Genomic DNA, 20,840 nt, shown 5'->3' on the forward strand with positions numbered 1-20,840 from the left:
TGAAAATAATTTAGTCAGTTTGCATTTATGCAAATTCATTTAACTGACAGTGTGTGCCATTCACCAGAGAGTAAGTGGGTCTTTGATGGTGAGAAACACCAATAGTATTAGTTTCCCTGTAGCTTTGATAAAATGCCCAAGGAAGGAGGTTTAAGGCAGGAAGGGTTTGTTTGGGTCCACAGTGTGAGTATATAGTCTACCATGATGGCAAGAGCTTGAGGAAGTTGGTCACACAGCGTCCACAGTCAGGGAAAAAAGAGAGATGAACGCTGGTTCTCAGCTCACTTTCTTTTTCTTTCTTTCTTTTTTTTTTTTTTTTTTTTTTTTTTTTTAGTCCAGGACCCCAGCTGAAGAAATGGTTCTAGCCATAGCTGGGGTTAGTTTTCCCACCTACATTATCCTAATCTGGATAATCCCTTATAGACAAGCCCAGAGATTTGTTTCCATGGTGATTATGGATCCCACCCAGCTGATGATCAACACAATGGCCTGGAACTTGAGGGGAAACCAGGAGCTTGTTGGAAGGAGTGGCGCTCAGAAAGGGGTGGAGCCATATCCCCAGGAGGATTGGAGAAATGGGATAGAGTTATCTGCATGATGGTCTTGTGGGGAAATCTGCTTTTAAAAAACTGCAACCCATCTTTGAGTCATGAGATCAGATTCACAAGAGTCTGGCAGCTCAGCCTGGGGCGTGTGCTCATGTTTTAAAAGCAGGAAGAAAGAGGGGAAAAGAAACAAAATGAGGAAGTGTTCATATTTTGTTTCATTTTTTTTCATTCTTTTAAATGAACCATCAAGCTGAGTATGGAGCCGCACGCCTTTAATCACAGCATCTAAGAAGCAGAGGCAGGCGGATCTCTGTGAGTTCGAGGCCAGCCTGATCTGTATAGTGAATTCCAGGACAGCCAGGGCTACACAGAGAAACTCTGTCTCCAAACTTACACGCGCCCCCCCAAAAAAAACAGATCATCAGATATTTATCAGATATATTTGAAGTGTATTGTTCAGACACCATCCAACGTACTAAAGTTCCATCCCATTAAACTCCCAGAGACCAGAATCTACACTCTGCGGCCATTTCCCAATGGGCCTGAATGAGAGTAAATCTACATAGCTGGACGTGGTGATGTCACTCAGACTTCGTGCTTTGGAAAGTATGAGCTCGGCACAGTTGCCCAGACACTTTCTGATCTCACTCCCCTCTGGGATCTAACTCTAACCTCGCAGACAGTGAGAGCATAATGGTGATTCCCAGGATCTGGGGACAGTAGTGAGGTAACTGGGGGTAAAGAGAGGCTGGGAGACGGTGCAGCACCGACCAGGGAGTCCATTCTGGTGCTCTGTTGTACAGCAGGGGACTACACTCAACAAGAACGTGATGTGCTGGGATTTCAGAATACCTGAGGCAGGATTTTAAGTATCCTCTTCATAAGGAAATGAAGAAATACTAAGAACTGAGGATATTAACTCCTGGTTTCCTTACTATAAAACATAACTCTCTATATGGAAATAGCCCATGCATCTCTAACATATATAAAATTATTATATGCAAGATATTATACACTCAGGCGTGAGGCAAGGTGGCCCCGGCAGCAATAGGACACAGCAAGGGTGCTGTGCACCTGTCTGTGAAACAGTGAAAGGGATGTGGGGACAGGACGGTGCGCGTGTGACCAGCTGGGTTAGCTAGGGGCGTGGGGACAGGATGGTGCAGGTGTGACCAGCTGGATTAGCTAGTTGCTACTTTGTTGCTGTACCTCAACCCCTAACAGCAGCATCTTAAGGAGGGAAAAGCTACTTCAGTTCATGGTTTGAAGAGTCACGGCCATAACAAGGAAGGCGTGTGGCAGGAGCGTGCGGGATCTGGTTGAGTTACCTCTGTAGTCAGGAAGCAGTGAGCAGTGTTAGTACTCAGCTTGCATCAAGTTTTCCTCTTATTTTTTAATCTTGGGGAGTATGTTGTGTGTGCATGTGTGTACGTGTGTATGCGCACACCTGTGCGATGTACAGGTGAGAGTGGAGTGTACATGTTACAGTGAACACATGGAGGTCAGAGGAGAGGCCCAGGCGTCAGTCCTCACCTGCTGCTTTTTTAAAGGCAGGGTCTCTCTTCGGTGTAACTGTTTACTGCAGGCACCAGCTAGCCCGCGCACTGCTTGCACCAGCTAGCCCACTCACTTACTTCTTGCATCAGCTAGCCCACACACTTCTTGACATCCTCCTGTCTCTGTCTTCTGTCTCACTGTGGCTTTGGTGGGATTGCAGACACACACTGCTGTGTCTGTCTTTACACGGGGTCTGGAGATCCGAACTCAGGTCCTCATCCTCACACAGAAAGCTTTTCACCCAGTGAGCCGTCTCTCCAGCCCCTCACTCCTCCTTTCCCTCTAGTCCTGACCCCCAGCCAGGGGATCTTGCTGCCTGTACCCAGAGCCCAGCTTCAGTTAAACCTTTCAGAAGTACCTTCAGGGATGCACACAGGGTGTGTTTCTGTGGTGATTCTAAATTCAATCAAATTAATAGAAAAGACTGACCGACATGCAGGCCAGCCCCGCATCTGTTGTGTCCCCCAGTTAAACCACCAGGGTTGTCCTCCCCACTTTCTGGAGAAAAGCTGGTGCTGTGCCACAGAAGGGAATGTCGACTCCCTGACCTATGACCCCTCCTGTCGGCCTGCGTCCTTTAGAAATCAGGACAGGGAAGGGATGCCAAGCTTTGAAAAAACCATGCTCAAAGTACTTTTCACGCAAAACTGAAGGTCAAATGACCACGCATGACTTTCCACTGGATGACTCCAAGAGACCAGAGGGCTGTCTGTCTCTCAGCGTGTGAGACATCAGTCCATCCAGTTGCCCAATGCGAATCCATCCTGGGGTCCGGCTGCCTGTATTATGTAAGTTGCCTCATTTGAAAGCTAACCTAGCTAATTAAGGACTCAACTCGGTCGGGATTTATTTGGCATAGTTACTGGGACTGTTCAAATTGCAGTCCCTTCCATCACTACTTCTTGTTTTTTCTTTTTTCCTTGTTTTGTAAAAAAAAAAAAAAAAAAAAATTCAACCAGATAAGGGCAGTTAAACAAATTCAGAAGAAATCGATTAAGAATAATGCCAGACTAATTTTGTTTTCAGCCATAACTAAAGAAAGTAGATATCTAAACTCCTGGGAAACGTAACTTCAGCAACACTGCTCTTCATAGCTAGATCTCCGTTCCTGTCACATGCGGAGGCCTTGCCCGCACCAGGCATTCTGGGCTCTTTCCAACTTGTCCGGGTACTTGTCACAGTGACCCTTAAGGCAGGGGTCGCTGTGGGTCTCAAATTATAGAGGGTGGGACTGAGGCCACAAAGCTGTGTTTGTGATGACAAAGTGAGACAGGGCGGAGCGGGGAGTCCAGTGAGCAGCAACCCTTCCTTCCCACCCCTTCTGTAAACGCAAGGAACGTGGCCGCATAGTCTCCCCTGGCTCATCTCGTGAAATAGACCCAATTCTCTGCCCAGCCCCAAGCCCCACTGGCAACTAAAGACACCAGCAATAATTCCCTTCCTCACCCTCAATACCCGAAGCTTCAGCTGGCCTTCACTGCCGCAGTTAAAGCTGCGGTAATACGGAAGTAAGCCAGGAGAACCCCTTTTTCTGCATATATAGGAGCGAAAAATGTCTTCAGACACTGTCACGTGGCTCCAGGGAAGACAAATGACTCCAGGATGAGATCGCTGTGGGTATGACGGGAATGCACCTGGCCCCTGGTCTTCTAGAGAAATCAGCTGCCAGAGAAATGATCTCATAAAACCACTCACCCTGGAAGACAAGGAGAGCAACAACAGACGATAGCTAACATTGCCTGCTGGCCTCCGTAGGCACAGACACATGTGCGTGCACCCACACACCTGCGCACACACAAATAACAGCAACAAGAGAAAGAGCAGGGAAGAAAAGAACTGAGTGATGAGTGGGGTCCAGAGAGAGAGGTAAAGGAAGGACCCCCGCATAGAGCCGGGACTCCAGCAGGTGCAGACCCAAACCCTGATCGGCTGTGGGACCGATCCCACAAGATGCTATTCCCTCATCTGTTCAGGGAGAAACCAAAAGGCAGACAGAGCTGTTGTGGGGATCAAACAACACAGCACATGTAAAGACGTTAGACCACCAGTCTTACATGTAAGTCTGTGCCCCCACAGAACCTAAATATCAGGGCTCTTTGATGCCAGGAAAGGCTGGATGTGGGGCGCCTGCTCCCTGACACTGAAGATGCTCAAGTATCTGCTAATCATCTTCTTGAGGATTGATGGGAGATGAGAGCAAGCACGAGAGCCTACTCTCAATGCTCTCCCCGGTCCTGACGTTTAATCACTTGTTCCGTGGTAGGAAAGGAGGTCTATTTCCAAGTGGGTGGGATAGAAAGGAATTCTGTCCGTGTGGGCTGCTCACGGCGATCGCTAGTGAAGAATGCAACATGAAAAAGAAGGGTTGGAAGGTCTCCTCTCAGAGTCGTGCGTGGTAGGATCAAAGAGTCCCCAAGGGCAGCCCACACTTCCCTGTTCTCAGACTTGGCACCACTCCACAGTGCGTCTTTCCACCTTGGATTTCTGTGACTCAGGAGGCAGCGAACGCTCCTCACCAAAACACAAGAACCTGCCGGCTCCCTGACAACACCAATTTAGCTTCTGGGAGGCAACGCTGGACTTTCTTCTCTCTTTCTTTCTTCCTTAATGGGAAGTGGTCACAGCCGCGAACTTAGCAAAAGACGTGGGTTAAAGTTTGTCCGTTCTTGGCTAATGCAGTTAGACGTTTTTGAGCAAAGGCAACGAGAAGCGATCATTATCCATTATCTGCATGAGATATTTCAGAGAAAGAAGCAGCGTTTGCCAAAAAAAGAAGAGAAGAGCTGTTTGACTTCCAGCCAGGCTTGTGGGAAACAGGATCACCTTCACATTCTGTAGGACGCTGTGCTAGCCACGTTATTTCAAGCAAATTGGAAAAAGCCCGAAGAAGTACAGATGGCTCACTGGCTCCCCATCCTTCCTAGAGGTCAATGAACAATGAGCCCGTGTCCCTTTCCCTGGCACAAAAAAAGATAGACTCCTATTCTTGAAAAGAATGATGGGTGGGCATGTGTGTGTGTGTGTGCGTGTGTGTGTGTGCATTTACACAGCCTTATGTGGGAAAATGTATAGGGAAAAAGTAATGGCACTCCACTGTAAAACTGCAAACAGTTGTTCCAACTCCACAGTCAAAGCCTGCGGGTCTCCATTGGATAAGGCAGCCTCCATCCCTTTGCGATTTCTCCCCCAGTTCCTGACTGATGGTAGTCTCCATATTGGGGATATTCTAAGGATAATGATTCTAAACTGGAGTCGACAGAAAGCTTCCAAAGCGGCTCCCTTCTCCATGAATATTTTCTCACTCTGCCTTTTTACATTGTCGCTAAGATGCATCCCAATAATAACACATGCTGGCCCGAAAGCTGAGGGAGCGGGATATACACTATTCTTTTTCCTCAGAGACCTTCTGCTTCAAGCATTGGTCACTTCTCTCAACGCGAAGCCTGGGGCTCTGCACAGAGACCTTTTCCTCTTGGGTAGCAGGCCGGTGTGTTTCTAAAAGATTGCAGACAGACATTATCATTACGGGCAACGATCTCATAACTTGCTGCTCTGTGTTAGAGCGTCACATATGCAGAAGTTCCCTGCACGTATCCCTGACGCCTTATACAAATGACTTTGCATTAAACAGCAAGCCCCACCCACCCTGAAGGAGACTATCTGCTCACCTGTGCACTAACAAACTCCCTTGTAGTGAATGCAAATGCCACGTGAGCGCCGTCGCTTTGGGATAAGATTTCAGGAAAACAGAAAATGTAGAAGACAACGGATTTCAGCCATCTATAGGTCCAATTGAGGATTAGGATTCTCAGTTCTCATAGTGTCTAGTGTGGGGCTGGGAGCTTGGAGGACGTACTGTATCTGAGTGTTTTGTGTCCTTTCTGGGATGAGATACCCTGGCGACCTTACAAACTGTTTCCTACTATTATTGCCGTTATCGGTGAAGATGCCATCCCTTCAAATATATCAGCACTTTTCCCAGGATCACATGGCCGATCTGAGCTACAATCTGCCTGATCCAAGATGGTGCGCCATTTCACCTCTTCCTTACTTGACTAGTCCTTTCCTGGCTCTTCCTGCTCCTGGGATGGAACCCGGGGCCTCGAGTATACTAAGCAATAGCTCTACACTGAGCCTCATCCCATCTCTTTTTACTTTTTATTCTCAGACAGGGTTTTGTTAACTTTCCCATATTCACCCTAAATTCACCTTGTAGCCCAGACTTGCCTTTACTGCAAGGTCTTTCTGCCTCATCCTTCCAAAGAGTTGTGATCGCAGGGCCCAGCTTCAGAAGCCTTATCTAAGTGATGTGTGTATCTCTTGCCTGGTGTTTCCTTGTCAACACCATGTGGCAGTAAACAGTTATGCGTGGATCTTTCCACCTTTCCCGAAGCTGGTTCCCACACATCCTTAAGATCTCTATATTACAGACCCATATGCCAGTGATCTTTCTGCTTAGACATTTACATTGTGGAGTCTTGATATAGGGATGTCCTGGAGATTGTCTGAAATGATCCCATCCTGCAGGGTTTGGGGCAAGCCTAAAAGTCCACAGGTCTACTGCTGCTAACACAGCGAACAGACTCTGAACAGTGAGAGCGCACAGCACATTGGCTCCCCTACTGCTTCTTTGCCCTAAAAAAGGAACCTAGAGGCAGGCAGGCTTGGACTGTGCTCAGAAAGTTGGGGAGACGAAACCCAGAGAAGCAGCCCGGGTCTTCTGCCTTCGTCTCACCTGCTCCCCATCCCGTGTTCAAGGACTGCAAATGAGTGGACCCCAGACACGCCTTGTTTCATTTCTGTAGTGTGACCAGAACAAAATGCCTGGGGAAGACAGCTCAGTTAGTAATGAGCTTTCCTTGCAGGCATGAGGACCTGAGTTTGGTGCCCAGAACCATAGATAAATACATAGATAGACAGACAGACAGACAGACAGACAGACAGAAAATGAATAGATAAAAGCCAGGTGTGGTGGTCCACACTTGTAACCTCAGCATCAGAGGGACAGAAACAGGCAGGTCCCAGGGGCTCACTAGCTGGCCAGCCTAAGGAAATCAGAGATCTCCAGGCCAATGAGAGATAGCTTCTGAGCGATGACACCTGAGGTGGCTCACACCTTCATATTCACCCGTGCATGCAAATAAAGCCAAGGAGCCCTTGACTCTGCCATACAGCCTGAGCAGCCATTATGCTTCCCCAGCATGGCACAAACCGTACGGCTTCTCAGCATCTCTCCATCCAGGCAAATGTCTGTTCCTATTTATCCTCGTGTGTCAGGATTGTTTCTTTTTCCATGTGGCCTACTTTCCTACTCAGTTACCTGCACCCTTGCGAGGATGTGTGACCTTTCTGTTACCTCTTGCTCCCCATTCTGATGGCCCACTTCTGTCAGTAACTCATCTTTCCCTCTCCTTGACTTTGGGAGGAACCCCCGCCCCAAGGACAGAAGTCCCAGTGAAACTTGCCCAGAGCATCTTGGCCGTGGTAGCAAAGAAAACATTTGGGGGGGGGGGGAGGTGAGTGAACAAAGGAAGCACGCTGACTGATTGAGGGTCCGTTTCCGTGGGCTTGAACTACTTTCGTCCTTTTGGCTAGTGATGAAGATGTGAATGAAGTCACAAAGTGAGAAAACAGGTTCACAGTCTGAAGGCTGAGATGATGGGCCAGGAAGATACATTGCATAAATAGACATCCTTTATAATACATGCCCCATCTGATAGGCATCCATCGTGCATGTGAATTGCTCTAAGTCACTGACCAGTTTCCAGGAGAGACAGAAGGAGATGGAACAAGAGAGGGAGAGGGAGAAGGGGGGAGAGAGACAGAGAGAGAGAGAGAGAGAGAGAGAGAGAGAGAGAGACAGAGACAGAGACAGAGACAGAGACAGAGACAGAGACAGAGACAGAATCAGAAAGTTCCTCGTTTGCTTCCACAAAGTTCTTTTGGTCTCTGGATGAGCCTCCCTGGGATTGTACCCACTCTCTCTTCAGTGTCCCCTCAAACAAAAGACTCTCCTTGTTTGATTCTGAGATTCAGATCAAGGGAGGAATAAAACCCCCACTTTCCCTTTGAGACAGGGTCTCACTATGTATGTAGCCTTGAACTCATAAAGACTGGCCGGTCTCTGTTTCCAGTGCTGGGATTAAAGGCATGTATCACCAAATCTAGGTAGAGAGAGAGAGAGGCAGGCAGGCAGGCAGACAGACAGACAGACAGACAGACACCCAAAGTAAGACACTGAGTGCCCTGCTCTGTTGCTTTTCACCTTATTCCCTTGAGACGGGGTCTCTTGGTGAACCTAGAACTAGGCTGGCAGCCCCCCAGTTCTGTCTCCATTCTGCACAGCACTAAGGTTACAGGCTCACAAGGCCATGTCTGACTTTTTACAAGATTGCTTGTGAAGGATTTGAACTCGGGTCCTCACGCTTGTACACCAGGCACTCTTCCTCACGGAGCCATCTCCCCAGCCCCTCAAACCCTCCTCTCTCAAGGAGTATGCTGAGTCACAGACACATGAGTGAGTACACACCACGGGGCATGGAGGAGCATCTCTGTGCCTTGAGTGATGGGACAGTTGCTGAAAATATCTCTGATATGAAATGTGTCTGAACTTGGGTAAGTTCTTTAGACTACAGTCAGGCTAAGTCGGGATGCGTGTATCATCTCAGGAGACAGAAATACCTGCAGTCCCGGCCTCCCATCATTCTGAGAGAGAAAGCAGATGGGCCCCTACACACTGCCCCTAGAAACCCCAGGTCTGGGATTGGCCACCATTTAAAAGTAGCTCAGTTTCCTAACACACCATATCCTCCATGTCTCCACTCAGTCCGCCAGCAGCAGCGCCACTAACCAAGTATGCACTAACAGACTACAGACCACACACACCAAATCATGGCAGGGTGGCCTTTGCCTGTATCAACGCTTAGTGCACCTGCTGGATATGTGGCATGGGACTGTCCCCACTTCTCATTTAGGTCTGCCCCACATACAGAGGACTTTTTCTGTGACTTAGAGGGACCGACTGACAAAGTGATCCCTTCGCAGCCAGGTGTGTTATTAAATGAGATCTTGGTCAAATTCTGGTTTGTTTTTGAACATCTGGCTTCTGAAGCTTTAAATGCTTTTCAGGTTAAAACCTCAGTTTCACCTCCTCTGCCATCTTAAAAACTGTCCATGTTTTATCCTGCGAATTTATTTTTCAAGGCAAACCTAGGAATGTACTGTCGCAAAGGGCTGATATCAGAGACCACCTGTGAGTTATTTTTGTACAATCTCACTGAAACAATTTTACTGCAGGTTTTTAGAACAAACAAAGCAGTTGTCTTTTAAAAAAAAAAAAAGCAGTTTTCTTTTTTTTTTTTATTTTTCGAGACAGGGTTTCTCTGTAGCTTTTGGTGCCTGTCCTGGAACTAGCTCTTCTAGACCAGGCTGGCCTCGAACTCACAGAGATCTGCCTGCCTCTGCCTCCTGAGTGCTGGGATTAAAGGCGTGCGCCACCACCGCCCGGCTTCTTTTTATTTTTTAACTTTTAACATAAGAGAAATTTTTCAAAACCGTAAGGGTGTATTTCTAAATTTACCCACATACTGTTAAAGTACAAAGAATTCGGGAGATGATCCCCCAAATATCTAGGGAGCACACACCACTGAGCTGTGATGGAGTTTGTCTTCATATGTTAGAGGCAAAATTAGCCCACAGTGTCAGGCAGCCTGTGTGTGGATCTTTCTCGAAGCAGACAGTTCACCCTAAGAGCCTAATTGCTCATGCGCCGCAGTCTTGAGGTCTATTCTTAATCTTCAGGCTTAAGTGCAAACCCACACTGCAGAAACTTAGGCAGCAAGAAAGCCAGTGGCTCCGTCAGCCAGAAACCATGGTTCCTGGGGCGGTCTTGTCTCCCTGAGCGAACTGATAAAGGTGGCTGTAACTCACACCTGATCCCTTTGGAGGGGGTGATTGCTGCTCAAGAGAGAGCCGGTCCTCCTGCTGAGTAGCCTGAGGTTGCAGAGAAAATGATGTTCTTGTCTGATCTAGTCATTCATTCAAGCATCTATGGACAATATGCAATCGTTCCAGGGTGAGACTTGGTACTGAGAGAAGCAAAGTTTGTGAGGCGGATTGTTGGGGCAGATATTTTAATTCTGTGTCCAGGGAGAGCCCCGAGCCATCGGTAAACAAGGTTAGGCCAATGCTCTGGGATAGCTAAGTCGTGGGCTCTGGTTGAATTTACAGAAAGAAAGGAAACTGGCCAGAAAAAGTATCTTTTTGAGAAAGGGCATTGACCAAAAGGCAAAGAGAATGAACTCCAGGGAGGTGAAATCTACAATTGCAGAGGACCAGGTTAGCTGTCAGTTTCGTTTTGCTGCTTAGCCTTGCAGAGCATGGAGGGTGTGGCTGCCCGAGGGTAGAGCCAGGTGGTGCCCAGACACCAAATCCGATTGGCTCCTATAGTCAGCCCTCAGAGTTTACATTTCATGTTAAGTGTACCAAACCCTTTGCCAGAGTTAAAACAGGAACTTCCTGGCCTGACCCGTTTTGCACAGAATGTTCTAGCAACAGAGCTAGTGAACACCTGTCATTCCAGAACTCCAGAGACTAAGACAAGAGAACTGTAAGCTCAAAGTCAGCCTGGGTTGCATTCAGAGAATCTGTCTAAAACTGAAGAACATTCTAGGGGGCTGGGATAATTAGGAGGGAGGGGCTATCACCCTGTCCTAGGGGACAATACAGCTGCCCATCTGAGCAGAGGAAGCATGGAAGGGAACCGGTCTCACGAGTCCGTCACTGAGACAAAGAACTGGCAGGGTTGGTTCATTTGCTCGCTGTCCTGCAGCTAAGGTTTTTTGTGGCCAGATTCATACAATGGCCAGGGGTGGAATTAGAAAATTGGTGGGATTAGAAAATTAGTTTGATCTTCAAGCCAAAAATCAACAAAACGATCCTACAGAGTGTCGCTCCCCCCACCCCAACCCACCACCCCTGCCTTGGCAGCATTGTGGCCACTCTTTTTGCTAAGCAAGTGTTCATAAGAATGAATTTGACACTCATCTGCTTATAGCCAGATTTGCACATGATGCCCAACTCATTAAACAATCCATCGACGGCGAGAGAGACGGAGCTTCATTACGCGCCCGGCCGCCCAGGTTCTAGCTGCCTTTCCGTGCTCACCTCCGCTGTCGGAGGCAAACAGAACCGCTTGGATCAAGTGAACAATTTTAAATGTTTAATATTAAAATGTGGTTTCGAGAAACTCCTTGGAACCCTCAGCCATTGTTAAGATACACTCCCTTTGACAGGTGCGCCGGCGCTTTTTTTTTTTTTTTTTTCCTGAGGCTTTTCAATGTGTTATTTTATCGGGTGCATGAGATTTAGTCTATTCTGCGGAGGCAAACAGACAAAAAGGGTCTCTCAGCACGAGTTACTCTGCTGTAAAGGTTATAGTAAACATGTCAATGCCTAATTAAGCAGAAAATTTTATCTGGATTGTGGGGGAGGAATGTGCTGTCTCCGACTTTTCTTCTGGGGACTCCATTTAGAAGGACAAAGTAGATTGTGAGGTTGGATGGGTCTTTAGGAAGCTCAGCACCAAATGTCAGCAGGGGGCAAAAAAAAAAAAAGGAAAAACGGGAAGGAACACTACTTCTTGTCCCCTGGTGGAAATGACCGTATTAGTTGGCAGGGGTGTGTGTGTGTGCGCGCGCACATGCATGCATGCATGCAAGCTTTTCATTCTCTCTGTGATCGTACTACCCATAAGCATGGTGGCAGTATGTTATAGCCTGGAGAAGTCATGAATAATGTTGTTTTCTTGGTATTTGTCCCAGAATCAGAACACCCATTTCCTTTACAAAAGTGACCGAGTTTATTTTATAAAGTTTGCCTGATTTCACTCACAAATGTAAGATCATTTCGCCAAGAGTGGTGGCTCATGCCGACAACGCCAGCACTGAGGCAGGAGGATTGTGAGGGCTCACAGCACCCTTAGGGCTACAAAGCGACACTCAAAAGAAACAGCAGCAGCTAAGTGGCCCACATGGGATGGCTAAAACGTATCTGATTTTTGAAGTATCTTTCATGTCTCAGGAAACTTTTATTTTTTTAATAATTAAGAACTTTCTCCTTGACCGTAATCATGGAATACCTCTTTAGAATGCTTACGTTTGTCTTGATGGAAGAGGATGTCAATCACAGGGAGGGTCTGGTCTGATGTGCGCATTCGGTTGTTTCAAAATGCAGTTTTCCTGCAGGAAGTGGCCATTTATTAATGGTTGCTTGGCTGGATTGGATAGTTTTCCTTTCTTCCAATCAATTTTTGGCACTAGAGACCAGCAACACCAATTTAATGAAAAATCTGCTTGTCAGTTTGCTGGGGAAGCAAAAAAGCACCTCACCAATAACAATAAAATAACAAATGCAACCATAAAACTCGTGGCCAGACTGAACTTTTGCATTTTATCTTGTTTTATGGACGCCTGCCCTCAAAGCCATAGGCCCTTGTCTTCAGCATTCCCACAGTCCTCCCTCTAGCTGCTTAAAGATCGACCAAATTTCACTGCTGCCCTGGGAAGATTTTCTTATTCATTAAGTTGGCGGCAGAAGGAAGGCCTGCACAAAATAATGAATTCTTTCGACAAACAGCACTGGGTTTTGTGGGGACCCTGCGGGGTCTGCAACTTTCTCTGTTTTTTTAAGCCTCAGTCTCCAGACCTCTAAAACAATAAACAGATGACAGCACGTACTGTATGTGGATGTTAGATAATAAACACGAAAGGACATGCTCGGGGGCTGGAAAGATGGCTCGGTGGTCGCTGCATACGCATGAGGACCAGAGTTTAGTGAGCAAGCAACCACATACATGTCAGGCAGACGTGACAGCCTGCCCATCACCCCAGCATTCAGGAGGCAACTACAGGGGACTCACAGAGCAAGTTAGATGGATAGACTAGCTGAATGAGCCAGCTCTAGGCTCACGTGAGAGGGAGATCCTGCCTCACTCTGTAATAAGGAGGGGAGGCTCCGAGGGAGGTCCTGCATCAATCTCTAACCTCCACACGAGGCTTCACATGTGCCCACACACATGTAAGCATGCATACATACACACACCAAAATCATTTGTAGTAATTTACCTGGGTGCCAGGGGAGAATAATTTCTCAATTAAAATTTTTCATCTTCACCAACAGCAACAGCTTTGATACCCCTGACTACAGACCCCTCCTTCCTCAGGCCCTTCTCTTTGAACTCTCTCTGGTGGCCTTCAGTGCAGAGACACCTCGCGTCCAAGCTGGAGTTTTGGTGGATGGGAAGAAGAGAACCTGGTCTAGGGCTTGTGTTTTGTTTTGTTTGTTTGTTTCCTGCCATCAAGAGGGAGAGTGATGTTTCTGAGGGAAACATTGTGTTAAGGCCATGCTAACCCTGCAGATTTGTAGCTGGGTCTCTTTTGCATGGAGACATCTTTGGTTGCCGTTTATCCGCGTGCCTCTGAAAGGCCAGGTGGAGAAAATGAACCTATGGGCATAAACAGTCACATTCCCCGTCGGCCCTGATGGATATTTGTCCATTAATTCTCTTTTGCACCCTCTCTCTCGTGCCTTCATTTTCCCTATGCAATTATTGCCCTCGGTCCTCTCGGAGAAGGGAAAGCATGCATTCCCCAATAGCATTTTACATCCACAAATCAACTCTATAATTGGCACCTCGTGACGGGTACCCACAAATCACAGTGCATTTGAAATTACAGGAACAAGATGGAGAGAGTATTTTTAGCCGTGTCTGGGAAGGTCTTCATAAACCCATGTGAGAGTAATAGACTAGCCCCCAAATCTCCCATTCCAACACCATTCCCCATTATTTTAAAATCATTGTATTTGCTGAGCTTACATAATTTTTCAGCCATTGGTAGGAGAATGTATTTGCATACTCCGTGGTCTCTCTCCCAGCAACTCTCTATAAATAAAAATGTTACAACAGAAAGACACAGGTTATCAACGATACAATGGCTAAGCATCCGGGTTCCTCTTTAGACGGATGTATGCCGATGCTCCAAGTGCCTTGGGACTGTTTGCCAGTGATGTGCCAAGGGCCAAGGTAACTTTCTTAGGAGCCAACACACTCCTGTGCTGCGATGCTGGTAGAATTTGCATTTCGATCTAGATTTCCTGACAGCCACACACGTGAATTTAGCCACTGCCTCATTATAGGAGTATCTGAATGATATTTGATCCCGTAATGGTTAACTCGTGATAGTATCCACGCATAGAGAATTGTGGTTTTGCCAAGTTAAAAAGAAACAGCCAATGGATGGCATGGAAGACATCCTTTAGGGTCTGGAGGTGTACTCGGTTGCCATAGTGCTTGCCTAGCATGCGTAAAAGCTGGGTTCCATCCACAGCACCACAGGAACTGAGTGTGATGGTGCCCACTTGTAATCCCAGCACTGGGGAGTTAGAGGCGAGAGGATCAAGGGTTCACACCCTGCAACATAACAGATTTGAGGCCATCCCGGGCTACGTGAGGCCCTGTTCCAAAATTAAAATGTGTCATTTGTCTTTTTCCCTGCTTCTGTTTTTTACCAGCTTGTGACTGGTGAAAGTATAGATTAAATTGCTATTCAGTTCAGCCTGGGTAAATGGGGACACGGGGACAGACTCCGAGAGCCGTTACGTTTAGTTCATCTCTCTGTATCTCTTGCAGGCTATGCCCAGGAGGAAGTTCTGAAGGAAGAGGAGGAAATAAAGGAGGAAGAGGAGGAGGAGGAAGACAGTGGTTCGGTGGCTCAGCATCAGGGCAGTAATGACACGGGGACAGATGAGGAACTAGAAACAGTCCCGGAGCAGAAAGGCTCCTTCAGCTGCCAGAACTCGCCAGGGAGCCACCTGTCCAACCAGGACGCAGAAAATGAATCACTTCTGAGTGATGCCAGTGACCAGGTGTCAGACATCAAGAGCATCTGTGGCCGAGATGTCTCGGACAAGAAAGCAAACGCTCACCGCAAGCTTCCAAGCGAACCCCATAACTGCATGGATAAAATGACAGCCGTCTATGCCAATATCCTGTCAGATTCCTACTGGTCAGGCCTGGGCCTTGGCTTCAAATTATCCAACAGCGAGAGACGGAATTGTGACACCCGCAATGGCAGCAGCAAGAATGATTTTGATTGGCACCAAGATGCCCTGTCCAAAAGCCTCCAGCAGAACTTGCCTTCCCGGTCTGTCTCTAAGCCCAGCCTATTCAGCTCTGTGCAGCTGTACCGGCAGAGCAGTAAGATGTGCGGCTCGGTGTTCACCGGGGCCAGCAGGTTCCGCTGCAGACAGTGCAGCGCGGCCTACGACACTCTGGTGGAGCTGACCGTGCACATGAATGAGACAGGCCACTATCAAGATGACAACCGCAAAAAAGATAAGCTCCGACCCGCGAGCTACTCAAAGCCCCGGAAAAGGGCCTTCCAGGACATGGACAAAGAGGACGCGCAGAAGGTTCTGAAATGCATGTTTTGCGGCGACTCCTTTGATTCCCTGCAAGACCTGAGCGTCCACATGATAAAGACAAAACATTACCAAAAAGTGCCTTTGAAGGAACCGGTACCAACCATTTCCTCTAAAATGGTCACACCAGCCAAGAAGCGTGTTTTCGACATCAACAGGCCTTGCTCCCCGGACTCCACCACGGGGACACAGGCAGAATCGTTTTCTTCCCAGAAAAACACCAACTTGCAGCTGCCCTCCAACAGCCGCTACGGCTACCAAAACGGAGCCAGCTACACCTGGCAGTTCGAGGCCTGCAAGTCACAGATCTTAAAGTGTATGGAGTGTGGCAGTTCCCATGACACCTTGCAGCAGCTCACCACCCACATGATGGTCACAGGTCACTTTCTCAAAGTCACCAGCTCTGCCTCCAAGAAAGGCAAGCAGCTGGTGTTGGACCCGCTGGCCGTGGAGAAAATGCAGTCGCTGTCCGAGACCCCAAACAGCGAGTCTCTGGGCGCTAAGCCGTCAAGTAACTCTGCCTCTGACTGCACGGCCTCTAGCACCGAGTTAAAGAAAGAGAGCAAGAAGGAGAAGGCGGAGGAGATCAACGAAGACGAGCAAGGGGTGAAAGGCGAGGAATACGAAGACCCTCTACAGAAACCTCTCGACCCCACCTTAAAATACCAGTATCTGAGAGAGGAGGATTTGGAAGATGGCTCAAAGGGTGGAGGGGACATCTTAAAGTCACTGGAAAATACTGTAACCACAGCCATCAACAAGGCCCAAAACGGTGCTCCCAGCTGGAGCGCATACCCGAGTATCCACGCAGCCTACCAGCTGTCAGAGGGTGCCAAGCCACCCATGGCAATGGGCTCTCAGATACTGCAAATCAGACCCAACCTCGCCAACAAGCTAAGGCCCATCGCGCCCAAGTGGAAAGTCATGCCGCTTGGCCCTGTGCCCACAAACCTGGCCCTGTACACTCAAGTTAAGAAGGAGACAGAAGACAAAGACGAAGTCGGAAAGGAGTGCGGGAAGGAAAGTCCCCGTGAAGAGGCAACATCTCTCAGCCAGTCTGAGGGGGAGTCTTTCTCCAAAATTGAAACACCCTCAGAATCCAGAAAGGCTGAGCCCTGTCCCCCGAAGGAGGGAGAGAAGCTGCCGAAAGAGAAACCAGAGCCATTAGAACCTGTATCTTCTCTGAGCAACGGGTGCGCACCGGCTAACCACACCCCGGCCCTGCCTTGCATCAACCCGCTCAGTGCGCTGCAGTCTGTCCTCAACAACCACCTAGGTAAAGCTACTGAGCCTTTGCGCTCTCCTTCCTGCTCCAGCCCCAACTCAAGCACAATCTCTATGTTCCACAAGTCTAGTCTCAGCGCAGTGGACAAACCGGTCCTAAGTCCCTCCTCCACCAGGCCGGCCAGCGGATCCCGACACTACCTGTTTGAGAACAGTGACCAGCCCATTGACCTGACCAAATCCAAAAGCAAGAGGGCCGAGTCCTCGCAAGCACAATCCTGCACGTCCCCACCTCAGAAGCATGCTCTCTGTGACATTGCTGATATGGTCAAGGTCCTCCCCAAAGCCACCACCCCCAAGCCAGCTGCTCCCTCGAGGGTCCCGCCCATGAAGCTGGAAATGGATGTCAGGCGATTCGAGGATGTTTCTGGCGAAGTCTCGACTTTGCACAAGAGGAAGGGCAGGCAGTCCAACTGGAACCCCCAGCACCTGCTCATCCTTCAGGCGCAGTTCGCCTCGAGCCTCTTCCAGACATCGGAGGGCAAATATCTGCTCTCTGACCTGGGCCCACAGGAGCGGATGCAAATCTCAAAGTTCACGGGACTCTCGATGACCACAATCAGCCACTGGCTGGCCAATGTCAAGTATCAGCTTAGAAAAACAGGGGGGACAAAATTCCTGAAAAACATGGACAAAGGGCACCCCATCTTTTACTGCAGTGACTGTGCCTCCCAGTTCAGAACCCCCTCTACTTACATCAGCCACTTAGAGTCTCACCTGGGCTTCCAAATGAAGGACATGACGCGGATGGCGGCTGACCAGCCAAGCAAGGCGGAGCAGGAGATCTCCCGGGTGTCGTCGGCTCAGAGGTCTCCGGAAACAATAGCCGGTGAAGAGGACACAGACTCTAAATTCAAGTGTAAGTTGTGCAGTCGGACATTTGTGAGCAAACACGCAGTAAAACTCCACCTAAGCAAAACGCACAGCAAGTCACCCGAGCACCATTCTCAGTTTGTAACAGACGTGGATGAAGAATAGTTCCGCAGGTACGGGTTTGCTCCCAGGTGATGGTGACCATGGCCTTGTGAGGAGCATGCTCAGAGGAGATGGGTCTGCTCAGAGGCAGAGGGTGTCTCCCGAGGCCACGCAGGACCATAGTTTGCTGGCATAGACTTAATTTTTTACAAAAGACAGAACATGAGTGGGTCCCAGCCATTCCCCCATGTCCTTCAGGTTAGTGGGGAAGTAGATAGAATGCGTCTGAAAGAGATGAGGCTCGTGTTTGCTTACAGAGCTGTGGGACACACAATTCCCTTAGCATCCTAAGGCCCGACCTCCAAGAGGACTAGATTCCATTCTGCCGGCTGCCTTCTCATGGCAATGCTAATAGAGAGAGGAGAGGTGAGCACTCAAGTGAAGACGGAGGACTTATTCGGGCCCATCATATACAGAGATAGCTTACTCAGTTCACGAATGGCTTAATGTTATCTTTATGGTCCTTGCAAGGAATACATTATATAGCTAACTTCTATCAATGGTACCTTTCCACTCCTTGCCTGTTTCTTTCCCACATTCGTTTTCCTACAAAAGAGCAGGTGCCCCTTAAGGGGAAGCGTTGGGATGCACTGTTCTCTATGGAACAGGGAGATGAGGATGGAGGAGGCTTTTCTTCCTCTCTCGCCTTTTGGTTTTCTTTAGGATAAACTCTGGGTCGAGTCCACCGTTAACAGACAGATGCAAAGCATCCCTGAGAGTTTATTTTGTGTATAGAGATGGATAGCTTGTAACCCGCATATGGTTAAGGACATCGGATCCATCCCACAGCTTCAAGGTCATTTTTTATTGAGCTAGAGGGGCAGTTAGGTAGCAAAACACTTGCCCAGTGTGCCTAAGGTTCTGGGTTCAAGTCCCAGTGCCAAAAAGAAAAGAATTTGTACCATATATCATAGAAGTTCATGTCTTATATAGTTACCAGTAACCAAGTTACTTATGTCACCTCCAGGAGAAAGGACGGAGACCAAAGGCAGATGCCTTAGCAGATCAGTACCATAGGCTGTTTGCAATTGTTGAGCATAAGCAAGGCTGGATGTCCACAACCCTCCCTCATGGGACTCCTAAGCTTCCTTTTCTCTACCCTCCAGCATGACACTCCCACACTCTAAGGACCCCAATACATATTTAGATTGACCTCTGCCTGGGGTTACACCCCAACACGAGGACCCAACATAAACGAAAGCTTCTGCTTTTTCCAGCCCAGCTTATATCCCACAGCATTGCTCTTAACTCATTCATGGTAAAGTCTGGAAAGCTGGTAATGGCCTATTGTATGAACCCCCACCACCCCCTATTTTCAAAGCATTTACTTTACACAGGGGTGGAGGGGGGGCGTTCAGGTCAAGCTTTGCAGGTGTGAGCGGTAAGGGAGTTCCCAGTAGAGCAGGGTCCTTATCCGGCAAGGCTCTGAGTGCACCGCCAAGGGGCAGAGAAGTTCTGAGTATGAGGCGGTTAAGACAAAAGACAAGAAAACACATGCTTGACTTGAGACTCACCCTCCGGGTGGGCATCCATGCTTCTGATTTGGGTGGGCTGCAGCGAAAGGCCACCCCTGTTGTTTGCATGCTTTTGCCATGAAAATTAAATGTTCCGGGCAGATTCATCTCCGGGTTTCCAAGCATGATTGTACGTCTTCCCTTACTGAATGGAACGCTGTTCTGCATCTGTCGAACCCACGCGTGAGCTCGGGGTTCTGCCTCATGCTATTTATTTGCCATATCACATTTTAACTTTTTATGTAATTAGCCACTATGCTCTTCTGGACCTTAAAAAGAAAAAAAGGTGGACATACGTAAAGTACCTAGAGACAAGAAGTGTGTTTCCGATCTAACAACTGTGGGTCCGAACCACAGTGAAGAGAACAGACAGGTGATGTTTATTTTGTGCTATAATAAAGACCAATTTTCCACCTGTTAGGTCTGTAATCATTTTTTAACTGCGATATGGAAATAGGGAGAAGGGAGGCAAAAGGAGGGTTTCATCCCGCCTGAGTCAGAATCCGAAGCGTGCACTAGAGACGTGAAAAGCAACCGATAATTCGGGGAATATACACAAAGGCTACTTGTAAATCCAAATCCACATGGGTAAGATCGCTCTTTTTGCATCTGTCCACACTTGTAAAGAACAAATACTTCTAATTTAGGACAGATTGATCATTACAGAGAGTAGCAAGGCTCTGGCTTCGTGCATTCACCCCTGTGCTGGGACGTCAGACCGGGCTGACGTCAGAGGTTTGGAGTCATTCCGTCCAATGGGAGTGTCTCACATGTGTTGAAGAGAGAATGTGGATGCCGGTGTATTTGTGTTTGAGGGAAACCATTCTAGTCTGATTAAGTGTTTGCCCCCATGGGTGACGAGACGGTGTCTTGGAGCTTGGCTCATCTGGAAAGAGCACTCCAGGGGAGCTGTTCACGGAAGCCCCGCCCACTTCTTAGAGCTTATGCTTACGATAGTTTGTTTCCGCTGTTTTTTCTTAATTTTATAACTTTATTATCAAAGAAAAAAGCTTGACGGTCTTAATGACCACAGGATTCTACTGTCATCTGGAATTCTGATCTTAGCTGATATGGAGGACGGCGCAATGTGTGAAAATGATGTGGTATTTTGGGAAAACGTGAGGGTATGACGGGGTAGTCAAGTTTATCATGTCTAGGTGTTTCTAAACAACATGAATTCCAACCTGAATCTTCTTTCCTCTCGTGGGCCTGCCTTAAATCCTCTGAGCACCCTGCCAAGTAGCAAAGTCAGTGCTCACTTAAGGTTCCTTAGAAAGTATAAAATGGGCACCCCCTCTTTTAGGACACAAGTTATCTAAAACAATCATAGAACATGTTTGTATACGCCTTTAAAAGTCTCTTGCTCTTGACTCGAAATTAAAGAGAGTAAATCACTGAGTCTCAAATGCATAAGGGCTTCAAATTATAGTCATTACCACGTAATATAGTGTACGCATTTAACAGTACACCTAACCTTGAGCTG

At 48.0% G+C, this 20,840-nt stretch overlaps 1 protein-coding gene across 3 annotated transcripts in view; it reads left to right on the forward strand.

The window, feature by feature from the left end:
• Positions 1-20,840, forward strand: part of Tshz2 (teashirt zinc finger homeobox 2) — a 429,311-nt gene that overhangs the window by 239,753 nt on the left and 168,718 nt on the right. For 2 of the 3 annotated variants that reach the window (XM_050152863.1, XM_050152862.1), the window contains exon 2: positions 14,794-17,854. In XM_050152863.1, the coding sequence (XP_050008820.1) occupies positions 14,794-17,846 (3,053 nt within the window). In that variant the 3' untranslated portion in view covers positions 17,847-17,854. The remainder of the gene's footprint in view (positions 1-14,793; positions 17,855-20,840) is intronic. The other variant, XM_050152864.1, reaches the window with a different exon arrangement.

This window comes from Alexandromys fortis, unplaced genomic scaffold (assembly GCF_014885135.2).
Source record: "Alexandromys fortis isolate MF-2015 unplaced genomic scaffold, M_Fortis_MF-2015_v1.1 scaffold_81, whole genome shotgun sequence".
NCBI classification, from domain to species: Eukaryota; Metazoa; Chordata; class Mammalia; order Rodentia; family Cricetidae; genus Alexandromys; species Alexandromys fortis.